A 19,403-nucleotide genomic window follows, 5' to 3' on the forward strand; every position below is an offset into this window, starting at 1 on the left:
ATAATTTTGGCGCCTATCCGGTCACATAAAACCAATGGCATTTCCGATTGTCAAAAAAGGAGGGGAGCATACACCATTGGATAGAGTTCAACAGAAAGGAACCAACCCACATAAAGTTGAAACTGAGAAAAAAAGGATTGAAGTTTTATTTCTCCATAAGGCCCGCGACAGGGCCGGTTTTACCGACTTGCCGCCCATGGGCCGCCTGTATTTTGCCGCCCCTTCTCATCCGCTTTGAAACATCGATACAAACCATCAAGTGACCGTGCCGGAGGAGGAGGGGTGCATAAGACGCGCTTACTCGTGTTGGGCACACGTTTTGTGAAAGCCCTGTCAACACTAGCAAAAGTTCACGGAACTTTGCGCGAAAATTAAGTCACGTAAACCTATCCCTGTGTGGACAAGGCCTTTCATATTTGAGAAATGAACGAACAAATTATGAAAGAGTAAACATGAATGTGGTTTAATGATTTTAATTACCGCCACCACGCCAACCGCACAGTGTTTGGAGCAATGCGTGAAGTATCCCTACGGTCTTGTAGGCGCTCTGCGTTTCACGCCAACCGCTGCTGACCGCATTACGTTTGACGCAATGCGTGAAGTATTCATGGAGTCTTGTAGGCGCTAATATGTGTTCGCGGCCGCTTCAGGCCAACTTGCGTGTTTGGATTCTCTCTCAACTAGACTGATGAAAGGCGCTGTCTCTTGTATCACCGAAAGACGAACAAATTAGGAATTACTATGCTTTAACCGTCAGGAAATGAGAGATTTTTTCGCCTTATCTCGCTTGTAATTCTTTTTCTGACTCAGATTTGTTTCTTGATACCTACATATGAAAAAATTACAACATTTGTCGCCCCCTAAATTTGCCGCCATGGGCCGCGGCCCATGTGGCCACCCCCTAAATCTGGCCCTGAGGCCCAATGTAAAAAATAAATTTTAACCCCTCATAACACAGACTAATTCTTTTTTTCGACTTGAGTTTTTGGCAGGAGAATATATACGACTAGTAAAACTCAAAAACATGCTTAACTCAATTTTTTTTCAAAACGTGGGTTTATGGTTTCTTTCTGATGGACTCGGTCCAATTATGAGAAAAAACGCTGTACAAACGTACGAAAGTCGTCGAAAAAGTTCGCTGTTAATACCTACCTTTGAGTTGGACTTGGAAACTGTCATACCGCGGTACGTCCAACATATGTGTCAGGATGGTCGTGTTGGGCAGCAGATGTGGATCCTTTTGAACCATCTCGGTCGCACATTTGAATGCAACTTTTTGAATTTCATCGGTAGAATGAAATAGTCCCCCTGCAAGCATAAAATAGGATAAATTTAGACTACTACTACCTTTTTGGCATTAGCATTGTTTTCGAGTGCAGGTTGCATACTCTGGCCCCTAAAAAAATGAAATATTTTAAAGTCTCATGAAACGCATCAAAATTTCAGATCCATCATATTCTTCATTTCACTTGCGCAACCTGTTAGTGCGCAGGCGCGCTCAATACTCGTACCTGGCTATTACCAAAACAAAAACATGATACATGTACAAGATATACCGTCTATTTTGTTCAGTGAATGGGAGGTTAATTTAGGTCACTCACCTAAATTGATGACCTCCGGTACCCCCGAAACGGAAGCGATGACCTGTAGGAAAACACTTATCCAAGCAGTCTGAACCGTCATTTTTCCGAGCACCGATTGATAACAGAGGTGCGCGAGGTGTAGCAGAAGACACCTAGTTATTCACCTACTTTCACCGAAGTTTAAGATGATCCATTCACACCCACACGAGCCGCAGCAACGATTCGCGAAGGGTTTCCGTCCATCTCCTAAGGGATATTACACTGGTCTCCGGAGGGATAAATACACAGTCCCTTACATTGCTGTTGAATCTAGCGATTAGTGTCCCAACAAACTACCGGTCCAGTTTCTCGGGCGGACCAAGGAGTGACAGTTTGCATAGGCAGCGGAGTCAGATTTAGCTGGGAATTCTGATTTCTGTACGTAACGAGGCGGTGAGTTTTTGAGGATGGACCGGCTACGATGGGGCACGGTTTTAAAAATAGAGAAATGTGTGCGCGACGCAGCGCGGAATCGATGCGCATGGGGACTAGCTCGTGAGTTGAGGTATTTTTAGAGATAGAGGAATAGCTTGTGGTTTCATGGGTGAGGATTTCTCTAGCAAACGTTGGTTTTTTTGCCTGGAAAGTCATCCGACGAAAATATGGGGATAAAATTAAAATTTAAGATGCAAAATTAATCAGCGCTTGAACAGTGATATCGACGGTTTAAGTCCGCAACCATGTACCTCGTTTGCGGTATTTGAAAATCGCCGCTCGTATTTTTTTTTTTTTGAGGAGAACAAATTGACATCATTTCTTGACGGTTTATTCGTAGCATTTCCTTCGCAGAGAGAAGAAAAATCACGGCAGTTTTTAAGAATTGCTGTTGGATTGTTTTCCACTTACAAAATGAAATACGACCGGGAGTCTGCAACGTCTCAAACCGAGTTACGTAGTTGTGGACTTAAACCGTCGATTCGCCGAATTTAAGCGATCAATAAAACGAGTTCCATAAAACAGAAAAATAGCAATTTATTTCAATGTCATTGCGATTTTCAGTAAGTGGTGCCCCTTCAATTACGAGATAGGAAACATAGGTATGTTGTGTTATGTACATAACACTCCGTGGCAGTGACATAAATTACTTTTACCATGCAATTGATTCTTGAATCCCCCACCCCACCCATGCAACAACCAGCACTCCAGGACAATAGCAATACCATGTAATTGAAATTAATTGCAATCTAATTCTATACTACTTGGGTATTTTCATTATCAAAAACTCCATAGCGAAATATAGCATTGAGTACTGTGTGATACAATTCAAGACAGGAGAGGTTCACAAAAAAGTACTATCAGAGATACTTATCAATAATATTTTATTATTAAAAAATAAAATTGAATTAAATACCTAACAATAGATGAAAGGATGAAATTATCATAAAAAATGCACGAGATAAAATTAGATGAGAAGAAGAAAGATCCGGTTTAATGAGATCGAAAACATTCAGGAAGCACTGACCTGCTTACCAAAATAGGGGTACGGTCATTCATAATTTTGGCACAATTTTGATCGCCTTCAATTACTTGTTGGGTTCACAATACAAAAGATGAATCCACAGTAAAAGAGTTCCTCATCAAAGAAGTAATGGCAAACATTCCAATGCCATTCTAGCTTTATCCAAACTTTTCCTTGAAAGAAAAGTTTGAAAACTGTATTAGGTACACAATAAATAAGTACAAAATCAGAAAAAAATATCTGAGAACGTAAAGAAAATTCAGGATATTTTTGTAAATTTCATCTGACGAAGGGAACTTCCTCCATGGACTTGGGGGCTGCCAGAAAATAAGGGAAGTTTGGCTCTCACAACAGTCAAAACATGAATTTGTCCCTCTCATGAAAAGTCTATGTGGATGGAGGGGGAATATAATTTACAAGGGAAAGTTCCATGAGTTCTCATGAAGACTTGAAACAAAAATTAACACTGAGAAAATTCTAAATAATTTAGAAGTGGATCAGTACGTGTAATTTTTCAAGAGAGGACCTGACTACCCTCCTGATTTTGTCCCTTATTTTTAAGAGCGTCTCCTTTCCTTAAACTTTCCATGCAAAAATACTGTTGACAAATAAAATTTTAGAAATGAGTAATTGAGATCAAAATTTCATAAAAAGAACCTTAAGATGAGTTAACACGGGGATTGATTTATTAAGATTATTGAGGGAGAAATCCAGTTTCCTTCAGTCAATATTTCCTTAATATTGCTAAACATTTGATTTCTTGATTTCATGGGGCTGGTATCTAAGTGGAACACTATAATATGTTCTACAAGTTGAATAAGATTTTGACTCACTTGAACGTATCACTACACTTGGAATATTTTCTTTCAGAATTTGCGAATAAAATTTATCACAGATTCTCTAGCTTCCAATCCAACAAAATGATTTAAAACTAAGGTGTGAAAAAAATCGAGTATTTTTCAATGGTTTATAATGAGATACCTCCCTGCAGTTATTCTTTGAGAATTATGTATAAATTTCTTGAATTTTCTTCACGTTCAGCAGGAAAAAGAAGCTCCTTTTTTTATTCTCACAGAAATCCTACCTCTAGACAGTAAATCTAAAAATATACAGGCAGTCAAATGAAAAAGTGTGAAATTTAATTACTAGGATCTTTACAAAGTCTAGATACGGCGACTGTATTTTTGATCATTACAACATACCAGAATTGCTTCTTACAACATCACACCCAGAGTGACAAATTTCTGTATGATTCAAAAACTTTCAACTTTTTGACGCTCTTGAGTAAAAGATTTTCTGATTTCTCGAAAATAGGACGTGAAGTCTCTAAATGATAGATAAAAAATTGCTGTCTTATTTTGGCTGAATCACAAGTTTCATTTCAAAGTTGAACAGCGAATTTCTGACACTTTCTTAACAATTTATGATACAATAAAATTTTCAGACTCATCAAGAACTTGACAGCCTGATACCAGTCGTAATGCCTGAAAACAATTGCGTAAAAGCCAAATATGAGTCTCTGCTTGACGTCACTAGATTTGGACGCTGTCAGAGACCATACAGCAAAACGGAAAAAACACAATAAAACAAGTAAATATCAAAGTCTTGCAAATGTTCCTAGAACAGTTATTTGCCTTGTCATCATATTCATTCTGGCAAGTCAAAAAAATGACCTACAAAAACTCACAGAATTTGCAAAAAAATAAATAAAAGCACTGGCAGTCAACATGATCATGTCATATGAGATGTTATTTAACTTCTGTTGGTAAATTTTTTATTACTTAGATCTTTTCTTTTTTCATATTTTATAGTTGAATTATACTGATGCTTCATGCTGGTTCTCAATTATTCGATTACAAAAGAGTCTAAAATCCATGATCAATTGAAAATTGAGGTGCTGAGTGCAAGAAGAACGCTTCTCCGCTTAAGTACACTGTCAGGAAAGTGAATGAAAGCATGCCACTCATGAAGTTTTGACAGAATATTTTTCATGATTCTATAATATTCTACAGAAAAAATTCTGGAAAAATCACCCGATAGATTCTTCTCTGAGACATAAATTAGCGATGGAGATCCAAAAACACCAAAACTGAGAGGCGTCCTTCTAGCACCCTGTGCCTCAATTGAACTACAATTTGCTTTTTGGAACTACAATTAGAGCTCAGTTTTGAAATGAAGTATATACCATTAGTTTCCCTATGCACTTAAATGTTTCAAGGAATGAGCCAAAAATTGTAATTACTAATTCGCAAAATGTAGTTCAATTGTTATCAAACTTCTTTCTTCTGCTAAAAAGTAATGTATAGTAAATGCTGAAACAATTAATTCACTGAACATTCAGGAATCATAAAACAGATAATTACTTATGTTAAGTATAACTTAATGATGCCTAAGTAAACAGGCAAATCGATAATTGCAAAAAATGCAATCGAAAAGTCTTACTTCAAAATCATAACTACACAAGACAAAAATGCAAATCAAAAGGGAATTTCATCTTCTTTTTCACCGGATTATGCAAACTTATCAATAATATAAACGATTTCTACTAATTTACCCTATAATTAATCTAAGGTATATAACATTTTTAATACTTTGAAAGGCACTTGAGAGTCACATTATTCAGTTTTTGAAGGACATTGACCTTAAGGAAAAACTCAGTAAACCATTAGACAGGATAGAGAATTAGACTTCCGCAAGACACATTTCCTCATGAATATTTCAAACAGAACAAATTGGAGCATAGAACATGCATTGAACATAAAAGGGAGTAGAACATAAAAAAAATTCCCAAAATTAACTCATATAGAGCCTCTTTGTGAGGTAGTGATTGTATTTAGTCACCGTTTGATTGTTTTATAAATCACAGAGCTCATACATTTGTCTAGACTAATTCACTACAAGGAAAAAAGTCTCTTCTCGTAAATATGCTGATATTAATTTTTTGATTAATTTGACTCAAGTAAACTCTTTTTTTCCAGTGGGCAGGAAGTTTGAATTGATGTACATGGAGAATGCTTGTCTCTTACTTTTGGGTGGCACTAGGAAATGGTTCATGTTCCATTAAGTTCTTCATGAAATCTTGATAAGATAACATATTTTGCGGTGTTTAATTTCGTACTCAATCTAGGGGTCCATTATGAATGGAGCAACTCGGTAAGGAGAGCAGAGGCATCTTCCTGCTCGATCATTTCAGCACCATCATTGTCAGTCGTAAGGTCACAGAGAATTCCTGCAGCAGTGCGTTGTACATTTTCGATTTCAGCTCTCTGAAAAAAAGAAAAAAAAGATCACAAAAACTTATATGACATGTTAAAAAGGGGATAAACATTAGATCCTCAACTTTAATTGTTAAACTTGACTAAGACGCAAATACCTTGGCTCATGAGGAGGGAATTTTGAACCAACTAATGATCTGTGCGACGAAAAGTTAGTTGCCTCCAGGTGCACACTTAAAGGACATTTCATAGTTTTAACTCTCATTAGTTGTCTATTGTCCTGAGAGTTTTGCAAGTTCTTGTCTCCCTAAGATGATTTCCAGCAATTTATCGCTGCAAAAAGTGGCGTTTACATACAGGCAAATATATTTGATTAAAATAAGAACTTACACTATAACGGTTATCTTCTAGCGCACGGACGAGGAGCTGAGCCAACTGTTGCAGCGTTCCATGCTCTTTAAGGGCTGCATGGTTTGCTGGGCAGAGAGCTAAGTTGCGAATCAGTCCAACAACGGCTTTCACCAATGACCAACTAGAAGTTGGCTCCAACAACTTGACTATGACAGGTATACCATAGTTCATGCGGACAGCATTTTGGGCCAGCTCACAATCTGCATGGCGGCAGGTTAGATGCCGTAAAGCACAAATCTAGTGAAAAGAAAAGATTATCTGCTATAACAGCTCCATTGAAATTCTAATATCAAAAATCTAAATTTAAGGTGGGTCTTTAGTAGCGGAGATATGAAATGGGTTGACTTTCACAAACCACAGAGCATTTTTTTTCTTCAAAATATAGGTTATCAGGTTGATTAGTTGAAAGAAGTCTCCTGAAGAATACATGTTAACCTATGAGCACTTGATCTCTTCTATGAATAAAACTCTGCTCTAATCTTCATAGACTGGAGACGGCTTGACATTTATTTTTCCGAGATAACTTAATAGATATGTGTTGAACGAACTTTGAATTTCATTAAGTTTGACAACTGAACTAAAGAAGACGACAAGAAAAGAAGGACAGAATTATTCAGGACTGTTGAAATGAGTAGTAAAATGAGTTAAAAATTAAAACTCAAGTAAGTTTTTCATATCAAAACCTACAGAGAACATGGTAGAGAACTGAAAAAGGTTTATCAATACTGATGAGCTTTGCCAAGTGATTACTTGCAAGTCAGTACAGGTGTGTATCATTTCATACCGCAAGATTCTTAAAGCAAGATCAAAGAAATTGTAAACTAAAAATGCCCTAATAATAAAACACGCACTTTTATCTTGTAAAATTTAAGCACTTTTTGGCTTACTTTACACCTCAGCCGACTAAAAGAAAATTTCATAGAACAAACATTTGCAGCTGTGGCTGAGATTTGACACAATTTTTTAGCAGATCTTCCTCACAAACTCCGAAAAAAAAAGCTTAGAAGCTACTGAAATTTCCACGGACTACAACCTAAGGGCTGCAGCAACAAAAGATTACAAGGCTCAGCAGCCTCTTACATAGGTGGCAGCACCAACTAAGAATAGAAAATTGTATCAATTTACCGCTGGGTCAATGATATCTTCACAGTCCCCAGCATTCATGATTGTTTGGACTAGAGCCTCTACTCCTCCAACTTGACAAACAGTCATCTTATTGCGCTGATTGTTACAGGTAAGATTCGACAGGATCCCAGCGGCACAAGTAACAACATTGACATCATCGCTGTCGACGAGATGCACAAGGGATTGGAGAAGCCCGTGCAAGCCATCAACATTTGTGGCAGCGTCTGACAGATTCCGTAGTGTCCACAGACAATCCTGGACCACCCTCATGCTGGGATGCCCGAGATGCATGGATAAAGCCTGCATGCCTCCAGCTTCCACAATTGCCGGTTTGTTGGTTGGACACACAGACAAAACTGAAACAAAGCCAGGGAAATTTATTTATTTATTTATCACATAATGGGCTAAAGCCCAAACAAAAGAGAACAATACATAAGATAGCACAAAAACAAAGCTTAAATGAAGACAAACAAAATAACAACAAGTAAGAGGTAAAGATAAAATAGAAAACTAAGTACTATATAATACATTTTCATAGTATTTCAGCACCTTCCCTTTTAAAAAAATTTTTAAACTGAGAAAATACAAGAGAGGAGTTAGCGAGATGAGATGGTAACTTGTTCCAGGACCTATTTCCAGGAGGAAATCATTAGAAAATTTTAAACTTTGCAGAGATTTCTCTTCCGATAAATCAAGGTTGCCATAATTTTTTCATCTTCAAATTCCCTGACTTTTCCTGACTATTTTGCTTGGACTCCAAAATATTCTAATTCCCTGACCTGGAACAAAATTTCCACCTTCTTTTTTTTCTCTTGAAATGCGCTATTTTTCACTAAACTTCGGATAAAATTTCCTCATTTAAAGATCAAGTGTTGGATAAAGGCATTCAGTAGCAGGTTAACAGATGACAAGCCTTAAAAATGACAAGAAGGGTACGAAGTTGGAAGATCAGAATGTTTTCGTAATTAGTAGATGTTTCAGAAAATCCTTGGCATTCCCCAAGAATTCCCTGACTTTTCTTAGTAATCACAAATTCCCTTACTTTCAACGATTTTACCAGTTTTCCAGACTGCTGGCGACCGTGTAAGTACATTAAAATAGAAAAGAATTGGACTGAAAAAGAGGGAAAATTTTGGCATATTAATTGCTAGGCTAGTACAATCCAAATAATGGGATTTATCTTCTTCCAAGACCTGACAAAAATTCACTCACAGACGATGCGAAATTTAAAGTTATTTATTCTTATGATTTCTTACCTTTCAATACACGAGAGGTCATCCAAAGCAGCTTCTCATAGTCGTAACTTCTCATTATCCGAACCAACTCGATGGGTCCTCCTGAGGCAAAGATAATAAGCTTGCTTTCCTGATTCCCGCATGCTAGAATTTGCAAACAATTCGTGACTATGGCCAAAAACTTGACATTGTTCCGCTGTAGGAGCGCGACCATCTTCTGAATGCCACCCGCGAGTCGCACACCCATTTTTGATCCTTCTTGATGCAAAAGCAAGTTGTGAATGGTTGTGATGGCATAGAACAGCACACTTTCTACTGGAGCGCTGCAATAGTGGGAAATTCAATTACTAACACGTGAAGTGATGACTCACAAGATCCAATGAATGCAATATATTTTTTAAGTGAATTTTCCGAATGAAATACATTACTGTATTGATTTATTTCCCAGGAGTCCAAAGGGAACAAAGCTGCACATGTTATTCTGTTCCTCATTGAATCAAAATATCTTTCAGAATTTTTGAGAATTAAATCCTGTTTTGAACAGGAAAAAATCTTGCTCACTTCAGTGGCTGAAGTGACTCCTACCTAAGTACATATTCATCACCCTGCCTGAATGTACATCTGTGGGCTGATTGTTGAAATTGATAGACAAAGAAGACATACAGGATATGGAGGGATCCAATAAATGGGTTGCAATGGACAAAGGAGGTAGGTAACAGACTAACAGCAACCCACGAGGGACCCTAAAGTTAGTCCATTATTTTCTCCCTGAGTCTATGAGAGCCGCCCATTTTAACCATCAGGATCACTTTATACTCCATATGTCTTCTTTGTTTCGTTTTGTCTATCAATTACAACGATCAGCTCGCTGATCTAGGCCTAGTGCAGATGCATTTAGAGGTTATGTGGTCTTACAACAGCGCAATTTTCAGGATTTTGTTTCCATCTCAAGTAGTAATCTTCACAGAATTGTGGAGTTCCTAGATATTCAAATACTGCGCAGAATACTCTCGAGTGATTGTTAATAAATATTATGAGAACTGAACCACTATTTTTAAGTATAAGAAGAGCAATGAGAGAGAAGAGGGTGATGAAAATAGCGTCCAAAAAAGGAAATAAAATTTCTGAATAAAAGAAAAGAAAAAAGAAACAATCTACAATGAGCATTCTCTTTTTATCCATGATTTATTGATGGATCAAGTGATCTCAACACTACGTATTTTGGAATGATGAGATGACTTTCTGTTGTGGCCAAAAGGAGATGAATCAGAACTTACATTGCTTTGCTTACACCTTGTCCATAAGGGACGTTTCATGGGATTTGTCCAAAATTCAAATCGCAGGAATGAAATCCCTGGGCTTCTTTCCTGTTTAAAAATTTCTTCTTCTTCTCCCTAGGTTGCTCTTGGAAGCCCACAAGGACTCAGCTTGGTACTGTCATAAGTGTTGACTACCTCAATATTTTTCCCAACTTCGCAAGTGAGATTTTTCCCAACTTTGCAAGTGAAATTTTTCCTTGGAACAAATCACATGAAACGTCCCATGGAGACAAGGCATTAAGGAAAAACTAACAAAGATTAATTGATATACAAACCTCAACAGTTTGACTAACACAGGGATCCCTCCACTCTTAAAAATGGCTGAGAGACCCTGGCGGTGTTGAGACAGATTGTGCAGAGCGCCAACTGCAACTTTGGTGGTTTCGTAATCATTTGAGTTGGATACAGCTCGGACAAGGGCTGTCACCATCTGAAAAGGGAAAATCGTGACATAATCTTAGTAAAGCACAAAAAATTTAACACTAAGATGATTATAAATAAATAGATAAAAGGAACTTTGAAACTGACAGAAAACTGTAGAGAGAATCTCAAATAAACTAACTCCCACATCCTGAATATACCTTTTCATGGTTTAAATATCTATTCCTAATCTGAATTTGAAAAAACGACAATGCGTATCTTCATCTGCAATATTTCAAGCTTCATGTCATACTCCATTTTTTTTTTTTTTTTTGGAAAACTGGTTAACATTATTTTTAGAAAACTTCTTAGATTTTCTTGCTCTATTGGCTGAATATATTATGTATAAATTTCAAATTATGATATAGTATATTTTAACTACGGTACAATGGTATGATATTTCAAACTTATGCATTAATTTCATACTAAACATATCATGGTTCCTTCTACCTTACATTCAACTGTCAAGGTTGCCACAGAATTTGGAGAATGATATTTCTTGGCATTTTCCTGCCACATTTAGGTAAAATTTTCTGATGATTGAAGAAAATGCAGATGGTAAAAAAGACATCATATGAAATAGTTTTCATGCATAATCTATTGTTTGGAATGTCAAACTCATTCTAAAAAGCGGATAAGGTAGACAAAACAATTTTTCCCTGACATTTCCCGATTTTTCCTGACTTTAAAATTCCCTGAACTTTGCCTGTTTTCCCAGCATTCTCTGACTGTGGTAACCCTGCAAGCATCACCAGTAATCAGTGCATGAGTGCATCACTGATCGTTAAAGCTGTAGAAAAGAAACCATTTTGCCCACTGCCGCTGTGGATGATATCAATCCAAGGTCGCCATAATTTCTTCATCTTCAAATTCTCTGACTTCCCCCAAGTATTTTTGCTTTTCCCCCACTCCAACATGTTTGAATTCCTTGACTTTCCGGACACTTGAATACAATTTCCACTTTAATTTTTCCCCTTTAAATTACACTCTCTTCTGCTAAACGCCGAACGCATTAAATTACTTGACTTTTTGTGCAAATTCTCTGACTTTTCCCAGTCCCCGTAAATTCCCTGACTTTCCCAATTTTCCATACTGCTGGCAACCCTGCAATCATTAGGTTTACCTGAGGGCAAAATTTCAATTGGTATTGAGCGTAAAAAACTTGGCGTTTATTTGCTAATGTCTAATTTCATTTCGGAGAAATTCTATGTGATGAATAAATATTGAAAGCTGAAGCTACCTGAGGATTATTCATGACGGAATGTTTTGAAGCTTCTGACTTGGTTAGCTGGTGCACCATGATAGCTGCCTGAGAAACGACAACATGATCTTCATCATTCAAAAGCTTAGTCAGTTCAGGAATTGCACGGGTAGCTACGTCAGCGTCATCCTGAGGACAAAAAACAGCATAGCTTGGTGAGGATGATAATACAATTGGATATGCGGAAGAAACCAAATCAAATCACTACAAATATTCTTCTTTTTTCCTCCACTTTCAGAGACTGTATATTCTTTCTTTCAAAAATCTTGTTATTAATGTTCTATGGATGTCAATAGAGGTTTCAAAGCCATTTTCATAAGGAATGATAGGGATTGGTGAGACTCAGGATCATTTTCATGGGTTCCAATTTAACAAGATGGGCTTCTTTTTTGCTTTGTTTTAACATATTCTAGTTGAGTTAAAATTAGTCAAATTCTGTTAAATTTAATTTACCTGAATCAAAATAACTACATACATCAATTAGTGGAAAAATAATATGAAGATAGGTTATTTTTCTAGGATAACGAATCCTTGACAGCATGTCCTTATCTAATATGATATGATAGACAACTTTCAAGGACTTGCTGAAAAAATTTAAACATTAGGCACCTTGGGAATGATTTCCTTTTCCTACAACTTAATTTTCTGTAACCTGTGTCAGAGGAAGCGTGTATGAAAGATACATACAATATTAAATAATCTCAAATAATGGTTTTATAAAACCATATACCAATAAAAAAACTAATCAAAATACTTCTTTGTAATTTTGTGTAATTTTTCCGTAGGAGTGGAGAAGTGTCATATCAAATTTCAGTTGAAACTATACATTGGTTATTCCTTTAAAAAAATAAAACATGAGCGTAGACTTACGACGATGTAATCTGAGATATGCACTTATCGACTTGAGTCATTGATACATATGATGTACATATCACATTATTTGATAGTCTAAATGTTTTCTTTGCGAAAAAAAGAGATAACATTATGAATTTTTGGAGAGGTCATGGATTAAAGCAGATATTGTAAAATTCTAGGACTTTAAAGTATATTTCAGCATTGCAGTTAAATTGGTAAATATTCAAAGGGTAACAATTGGTAATAACGAATGTTCAAGAACTCAAAAACTTGAAAGGATTTGAGAACCTAAAATTGAGGACTTTGCGAGGCATCGTACACCTGGAGAATTTTTTAGCTGGAGGGAAACTCTGTTACATCAAGTTCTCAGATGCTGCATTTTCATTAAAGGACATGAGATGAAAGTTCAAAAATATTTAGTGAACGAAACATAACATGCACTCTGACAAACTATACCTGATAACTGTTCATCAAGCTGTTCATTGCATGCTTGAGCATTTGGGATGGTCCAACTGAGTGTTCAACTGGTGCTGGGCGCGTTTGATCCATTTGCGTGGAAGGAATCTGCATTCCTTCTTCCAAAGTTTCAGGGAACATGGCCCCTCTGACCTGCTGTCCGCCAGTTTGACTCAGCTGTTGTTTTACTTCTAAAAATTTCAATCGAATTAGGAAAAAATTGAAATCTTAATTATTGAGTAAAATCACAATGACTTAATTCCAGCTGATGATATTTCAATTGAAAAGAGTGGATTGACACATCATCACCTTCTGGCCAAAGTATCACAAGCATCATGCGATGTTTCAAAAGTTCCGCCACCATTTTATTTTTTAGCAGAGAAATTGTTGGTTGAATCTGTTGGAAAATTTTCCTGAATTTTATCGGCAGCACAAAGAAAATTCAGTGAGATTTTCAGACAGCTTCATTGAACAATTTCTCCATAAAAAAATAAAATAGTGGCGGAAATTTTGAAACGTCGCATGGCACTTGTGATACTTGGGCTGGAAGGTGACGACATATTCTTACATAAATTTTAGTTTAAAATGTTTCAAGTCTTAACAAGCAGATTCTTCCTTTCTTGAAAACTATGAATTGGACTTTATTCCACGATTAGGGACTAAAAATTCTGGCTTAATCGTAAAAACATCTAAGTACATAGAGAAACAAAAGGTATGTACGTTTTTTCTAAACTAAGCCAGAAATAGTAGTTCCTAATTACAAAATGTGGTCTAGTTCATTTTGTGGAATATTTTCATCATTAAACCATGGAGAACCATTCATTTTTCACAAAGAGATTGAGTCCGGTATACTGCACTTATTAAAAGGCAAAATTGTGAAACATTTTCAAACAAAAAGTGCTTCTGGATCTCAGCAATTTTTGAAAATTGCATACCTTCATGCAATGAGAAACTAGAGGCCAAATTATCAATTTTTGGTGAATAATGGATTTTGTATTAGGGGAGCATTTACTAGAAACTGAGAAAAATAAAACTTCCAAAATACTTCTTGTCTCTTCGGAATGACCTCGCAATAAGTAAATAGTTTTTGCACAATCGAACAACTTTCATTCTGCATTAGGGAACGACACGTAGACCCCTAATTGCTGAACTGATGATTCAAAATGTTCATCTTGTGATAGGATATCAGGGATGACTATATTAATTGGCCAGAAGGCATTACTCAAGCAATAATAATTACCATTGACTTGATCCTGAGTGAAGTCTTGGGTGAACCCAAGATCAAGATCAAACATAAGCTGATCATTGTCGACTCCTTCCTTTCCAGCTGCGACGGATGGAGCCTGCGTTGCCGCTCCTGAGTGGATTCCCGAGTCTACCATGTAGGAATTTTGCGCCCACATTTGCGTCTGCTCTTCCTTGGTTGGTTGGCTCGGAAACACTGCAAATAACATGAACTTATTACATGCACTTTCCCTTATCAGATGTGGTTCTATATGTGTGGCTTTTATTTGCTGTTATTCTTTTGGAGCTATTTCGTTGACTTGAGGTGATCTATCACAGTGTAAGGTTGTGGTCCAACTGACATACTATACATTACAAAGATTAGATCAGATGTTGTAGATAATTTTTTAGACTCATTTTCAGAAGTAAGCATTTTTTTTAGTTTGAAGTTAAAAAGCGTGCCAGATTTCGTACCTTAGACTTTTAAACATGTATTTGTCAAGATTTATGAGACATCCCTTGTACTTTTATTGCTCTGATCAGAATAATTAATCTAACTTATGACATCATCAATGCATCAAATAAGACATCGAAGGTATCGTTAACAAAACGCATCTTCAAAAACATTCAAGTGTTTCAGATGGTGAAAAACCATAATGACCAGCAAATGTCTCTGGAAAAATCACTCGACTAAATTCTGGCTTCTGATTGAGTGTACATCATGCCTTGACAATGTAATTCGAGTCTCTTACAATTCTTATTCATGGTAGTTGCTTGACAAATGGGCCTGCTGCAAACTTTCGCTGAGTAGAGCAAAAATAAAAGTTTTTCCTATAAATAATGCCTCAAAAATCACGATGAGCGCATCGACAAAGTCTGAAATGCACTCATAACTTCACAATCTGCGTAAGAAATTTGCGGTTTTTTTAGCTTCCCGCTTGGAAACGACTCCTCTGACGAAATGATTACCTGTGCTGCAAGTATCTTTTCTGAAGGAGGAAGCTTGAAAAAATGAAAATTTTTTGCGCAGATTGTGAAGTTATGAGTGAATTTCAGACTTTGCCGATGCGCTCATTGTGATTTTTGAGGCATTATCTATAAGAAGCAACTCTTAGTTTTGCTCCAGCAAAAGTTTGCAACAGGCCCATTAATTTGAGTTTTCATAAAAATACTCTCAGTTTTTCATTGGATTTTCTGCCAAATTAAAATTTCATTGCTTTTCCCCAAAAGCCTTGATGAAAACTACAGGAGAAAACAGTAGTAACGAAACATTTTGGAGATTACCTTCTTGATTGAACTCATGATCTAAGTCGAACATGAGTTGGTCTGTGTCCATCTCTTTACCAGCAATGACCGAGGAGGCTTGAGTTGTTGTTCCTGAATGGATCCCAGATTCAACATTCAGGTAGGTGTTTTGCGCCCACATTAGGGTCTGCTCTTCTTTGACTGGGTCTCTACCAGCCTGATACACTAAAAATAAGTGGACAAAACGGTTAGTTAAGCTAAACACAAGGGGAAAATCTTTAACAGAGGTGAAAATGAGACAATTTTTGGAAAATGAAGCATTTGTAGAACATGATTTCTTTAAAAATTATTTTTGCTCAATATTTTGGAAAAGAGGGGGAAATTACACATTTTCTTGGAAATCAGACATTATGTCATAAAATTGGACAAACACCTTGAGGCAAAAACACAAAATTGGGGCAAACGGTAAGCGTTTTAGAACTTTATGTACTCTTTATCTTTTAGAGGATAACGCAAGCATGTATACAGTGCACATTTTTTAATACATAGCAGTCAGGAGGACATGCTAAAATAAATCAGTGTTTTTCTTACATTTTTAAGATCGTTGCTATCTTCTGTCTCCCTTTTTTTAAAAAAACATTTAAATAATCTAAAAAAATTTATCTGACTCTGTTTATAAAAACGTACTAAAAGTTTTTAGAAGGATTGTATTTTTCATTACAGAAGTGCATACGTAAGTACCTAGATAAGTTAGCTTATGAAATTATGTACCTACCCCTTTGAGGATCAGAGTTGGGATATTGATGTAACTTTAATGACTTTCAGTGCAAAAAAAAAAGGTAAATAAATCAAATAAAAATAAAAGTACATGTAGATTACTGTCTGCCTCCTGTGGTGTAGTGATTGAAGCGCTTGCTCTATGATCCGGAGGTCCCAGGTTCGATCCCTGGCCAGATGGACCAAGTTTAATGGTTTCAAACAATGATTGTTTTCGGGCAGACTTGATTGCGGATGGAAGGGGGATGGGACTTTAGGGACGGTAAAGCGCAAGATTATCTCTCATGAGATATTTGAAGTGAAAAAAAACAACAAAAATTATCCAAAAAACTATCATGATAGATTATTGGGAAATTTTGGAGAACTGTAATTTTTAAGAACGCCTTGGTGCTAATTCCATCAAAAATCAAGGGACCCTAAACTTCTCTGATGCTTGAAAACATAAGACTACCGCTAGAAGAAAAGGTGTCTGTGCTATTTCCGATCGATAGTAACAGTGAAAACCCAGGAAATTTTTCTGAAGAAACACCACAAAACAGCAAAATTAAATTTTTAATAAGTATGACTTGAGATTGAAAAAAATAAAACTTACTTGGCCGGTTCGGCATCATGGTGATGAAGTGCGCTGGAACTGGAAACAGAAAAGTAAGTAATAAACTATTAGAACTATAAACGACATAAATTAACTACAATGAATTAATTTGGGGCTAAAATAGTAACATTTTTAAAGTACAGTGCATTGTGAATGGTTAACAATAAACACTGATGTTTGAAGTTTGAACACCGCATCTTTCAGACCTATGTAGGAGGAAAATAAATAAATTTTCAAAGCTTGTACCTACTGAGAGGAAACAGATATTGGCATCCTGGGCGAATTTTACCATGTTATGCAACAGAATCTACTTGGAAACCAATTTGATTTGGTGGAGGATTAGTTTTAAAGAAGTTTACTCCCTCCAAGCAAAGTACCCAGCTCACAGACCATGAACCTAACACACAGTTTCACAATCTATCTTGTGGTAATGGCATCTGAAGGAGTGCAAGTTATAAAAACAGAAGGACAACACTACAACAGCAGGCCGTCTAATGAGATTATGTGCTTGTCTGGTAGGTGAGTATAGACTGAAGTAGGGGAGATATAAGATTGCGACCTGTAACTACGACGCGAGTCCTTCATCGGACGAATAATTCATTGGCTAAAGGCACCTCCTTGCTAGCTGATAACTGATCAGATATTCAGTCTGATGAAGAACTTACAATGCAGTTACCAGTCATCTGTTAAACACAGCTGACCAACCTGATTGCTCCAGTCTACCTTAGTCTTATCTTGACTACCAGACATACACCTGATTTCAAAATGTAATTCACCTGTAGCCTACATTCACCTGTGTACTCTCATCATACTTTACTTGTGAACACTAAGATGTGTCTTAGAATCGCCTATCTGGGTTTGAGACACATACTAGAGATTATTTGGACAGAACCAGCTTAAGAAGTGCATCGATACGGAATGATTCAAATGTTAAGACTGTCGTATTGAATTAAGTTGGATACCTACTCAGCACTTTTTGACTGTAACCAGTTTACTGTTGGAACGGAGGCGATGGTTATGTATATATTGTCTTACGACCTAATCATGTAAGGGCCGTTCCTGTCAAATCATTCAACTAGTAGTTGACTGTCTGTTAAGGTTCAACTAGAGGTTGGTGTGTCTTGTCAATTTACAACTACTGGTTGAGAGGCTGTTAACGGGCTGATTTTCAACTGGTGCTTTTTCTGCCTGTTAGGATTCAACTAGGACTTCAGACAAAACATTCGTTCCGGTTCTTCGCGTTTCACTGGTTCACAAAGAGCCTGATTTAACTACCTGGGCTCGGTTTGCGGACCCCGCCACCCGCACCCTCCTCTTTGCAGGGGTTGTTCTGTCCTCTCGTTCAACTGCTAATTGAATTTTCGGCAAGGGTTCCCAGACATTAGAAACAACCTGATGAAGGATATGAGGGAACAAATCATGTTAATGCACTATTTGGCAAGTAGTCTTTGTTCAGTAACTAGAGGTTGAAAATCAGTGACAAGACTCTCCTTCAGGTCGAACTGGAAGTTACCTTTAACTGGTAGTTCGTCAACTAGCAGTTGAGACCCGATTTGACAGGAACGGCCCTAAGAGAGACCGCCGCGAGTTCTGGCTTTAATGGTTTCAAGTGAAGATATTTAGAACTTTTGACTGGTAAAAGGCTGCCAGTCAAATGAGAATGGCAGACAAGTGGATGAGATCATAGAAATACATACATGAGATTCGGTTTTGGTTGAATTATTGGATTCTGTCCTCAACACTGACGAAAATCAAATAAAATCCACTCACAAGAAGTTCAGTACTTAATGGCACAAAGTATTTCACTCATCACATGGAATCTGGTTGAAAGATTTTGATTATGGGAACACAACAAATAAAGCCAAAACGCAAACTATTTGGTTGAAAACTGTAGAGAGGCAAAAATATCGCATTTCGTACCCTCTTCACGTCGATGTTTACTCTTGAGAAGGAAAGAGGCATGAAAAGTTGCAGAATCCCCAGCAACCATCCGCGTCGGTCACCGGTCAACGATGCATCTTCTTTTCAACAACAATAACGCTACCCTTATATACTACTTATTTCCAGCGCTAATCCAACCTTTCGGATGGCTCAATTGGTAGAGCACTCGCCTGCCAGAGTGAGGATGCCGAGTTCGTTTCCCGTCACTGGAAATTTTTTTTTTTTTTTTTTTCCAATCTGTAAAAT

The 19,403-nt window shown here is 37.0% G+C and overlaps 2 protein-coding genes across 4 annotated transcripts in view; both read right to left on the bottom strand.

Annotated features, from left to right (window-relative positions):
- LOC109032450 (glutamate receptor ionotropic, kainate 3) overlaps positions 1 to 1,964 on the bottom strand; it is a 72,050-nt gene extending 70,086 nt beyond the window's left edge. Inside the window, exons 1-2 of the mRNA XM_072300848.1 lie at positions 1,602 to 1,964; positions 1,153 to 1,308 (exon numbers count right to left, since the gene is read on the bottom strand). Coding sequence (XP_072156949.1) covers positions 1,153 to 1,308; positions 1,602 to 1,683 — 238 coding nt within the window. The 5' untranslated portion in view covers positions 1,684 to 1,964. The remainder of the gene's footprint in view (positions 1 to 1,152; positions 1,309 to 1,601) is intronic.
- A 960-nt stretch (positions 1,965 to 2,924) lies between these two features.
- Positions 2,925 to 19,126, bottom strand: LOC109032601 (armadillo segment polarity protein-like). 3 transcript variants are annotated; one of them, XM_072300849.1, is made up of 11 exons: positions 18,914 to 19,126; positions 17,217 to 17,255; positions 15,887 to 16,072; positions 14,619 to 14,819; positions 13,379 to 13,569; positions 12,047 to 12,196; positions 10,662 to 10,816; positions 9,089 to 9,390; positions 7,833 to 8,188; positions 6,687 to 6,944; positions 2,925 to 6,347 (listed from the first exon to the last, which is right to left on the bottom strand). In XM_072300849.1, exons 2-11 carry the CDS (start codon positions 17,233 to 17,235, stop codon positions 6,216 to 6,218), a joined length of 1,950 nt encoding a protein of 649 aa, XP_072156950.1. In that variant the 5' UTR covers positions 17,236 to 17,255; positions 18,914 to 19,126; the 3' UTR covers positions 2,925 to 6,215. The 3 variants fall into 3 exon arrangements, with proteins under 3 accessions (XP_072156950.1, XP_072156951.1, XP_072156952.1); XM_072300850.1 differs by lacking the exon at positions 18,914 to 19,126 and adding an exon at positions 18,183 to 18,201; XM_072300851.1 differs by lacking the exon at positions 14,619 to 14,819 and having other exon boundaries at positions 18,914 to 19,124.
- Between the last annotated feature and the right edge of the window lie 277 nt (positions 19,127 to 19,403).

Source organism: Bemisia tabaci, chromosome 5 (assembly GCF_918797505.1).
Source record: "Bemisia tabaci chromosome 5, PGI_BMITA_v3".
NCBI lineage: Eukaryota > Metazoa > Arthropoda > Insecta > Hemiptera > Aleyrodidae > Bemisia > Bemisia tabaci.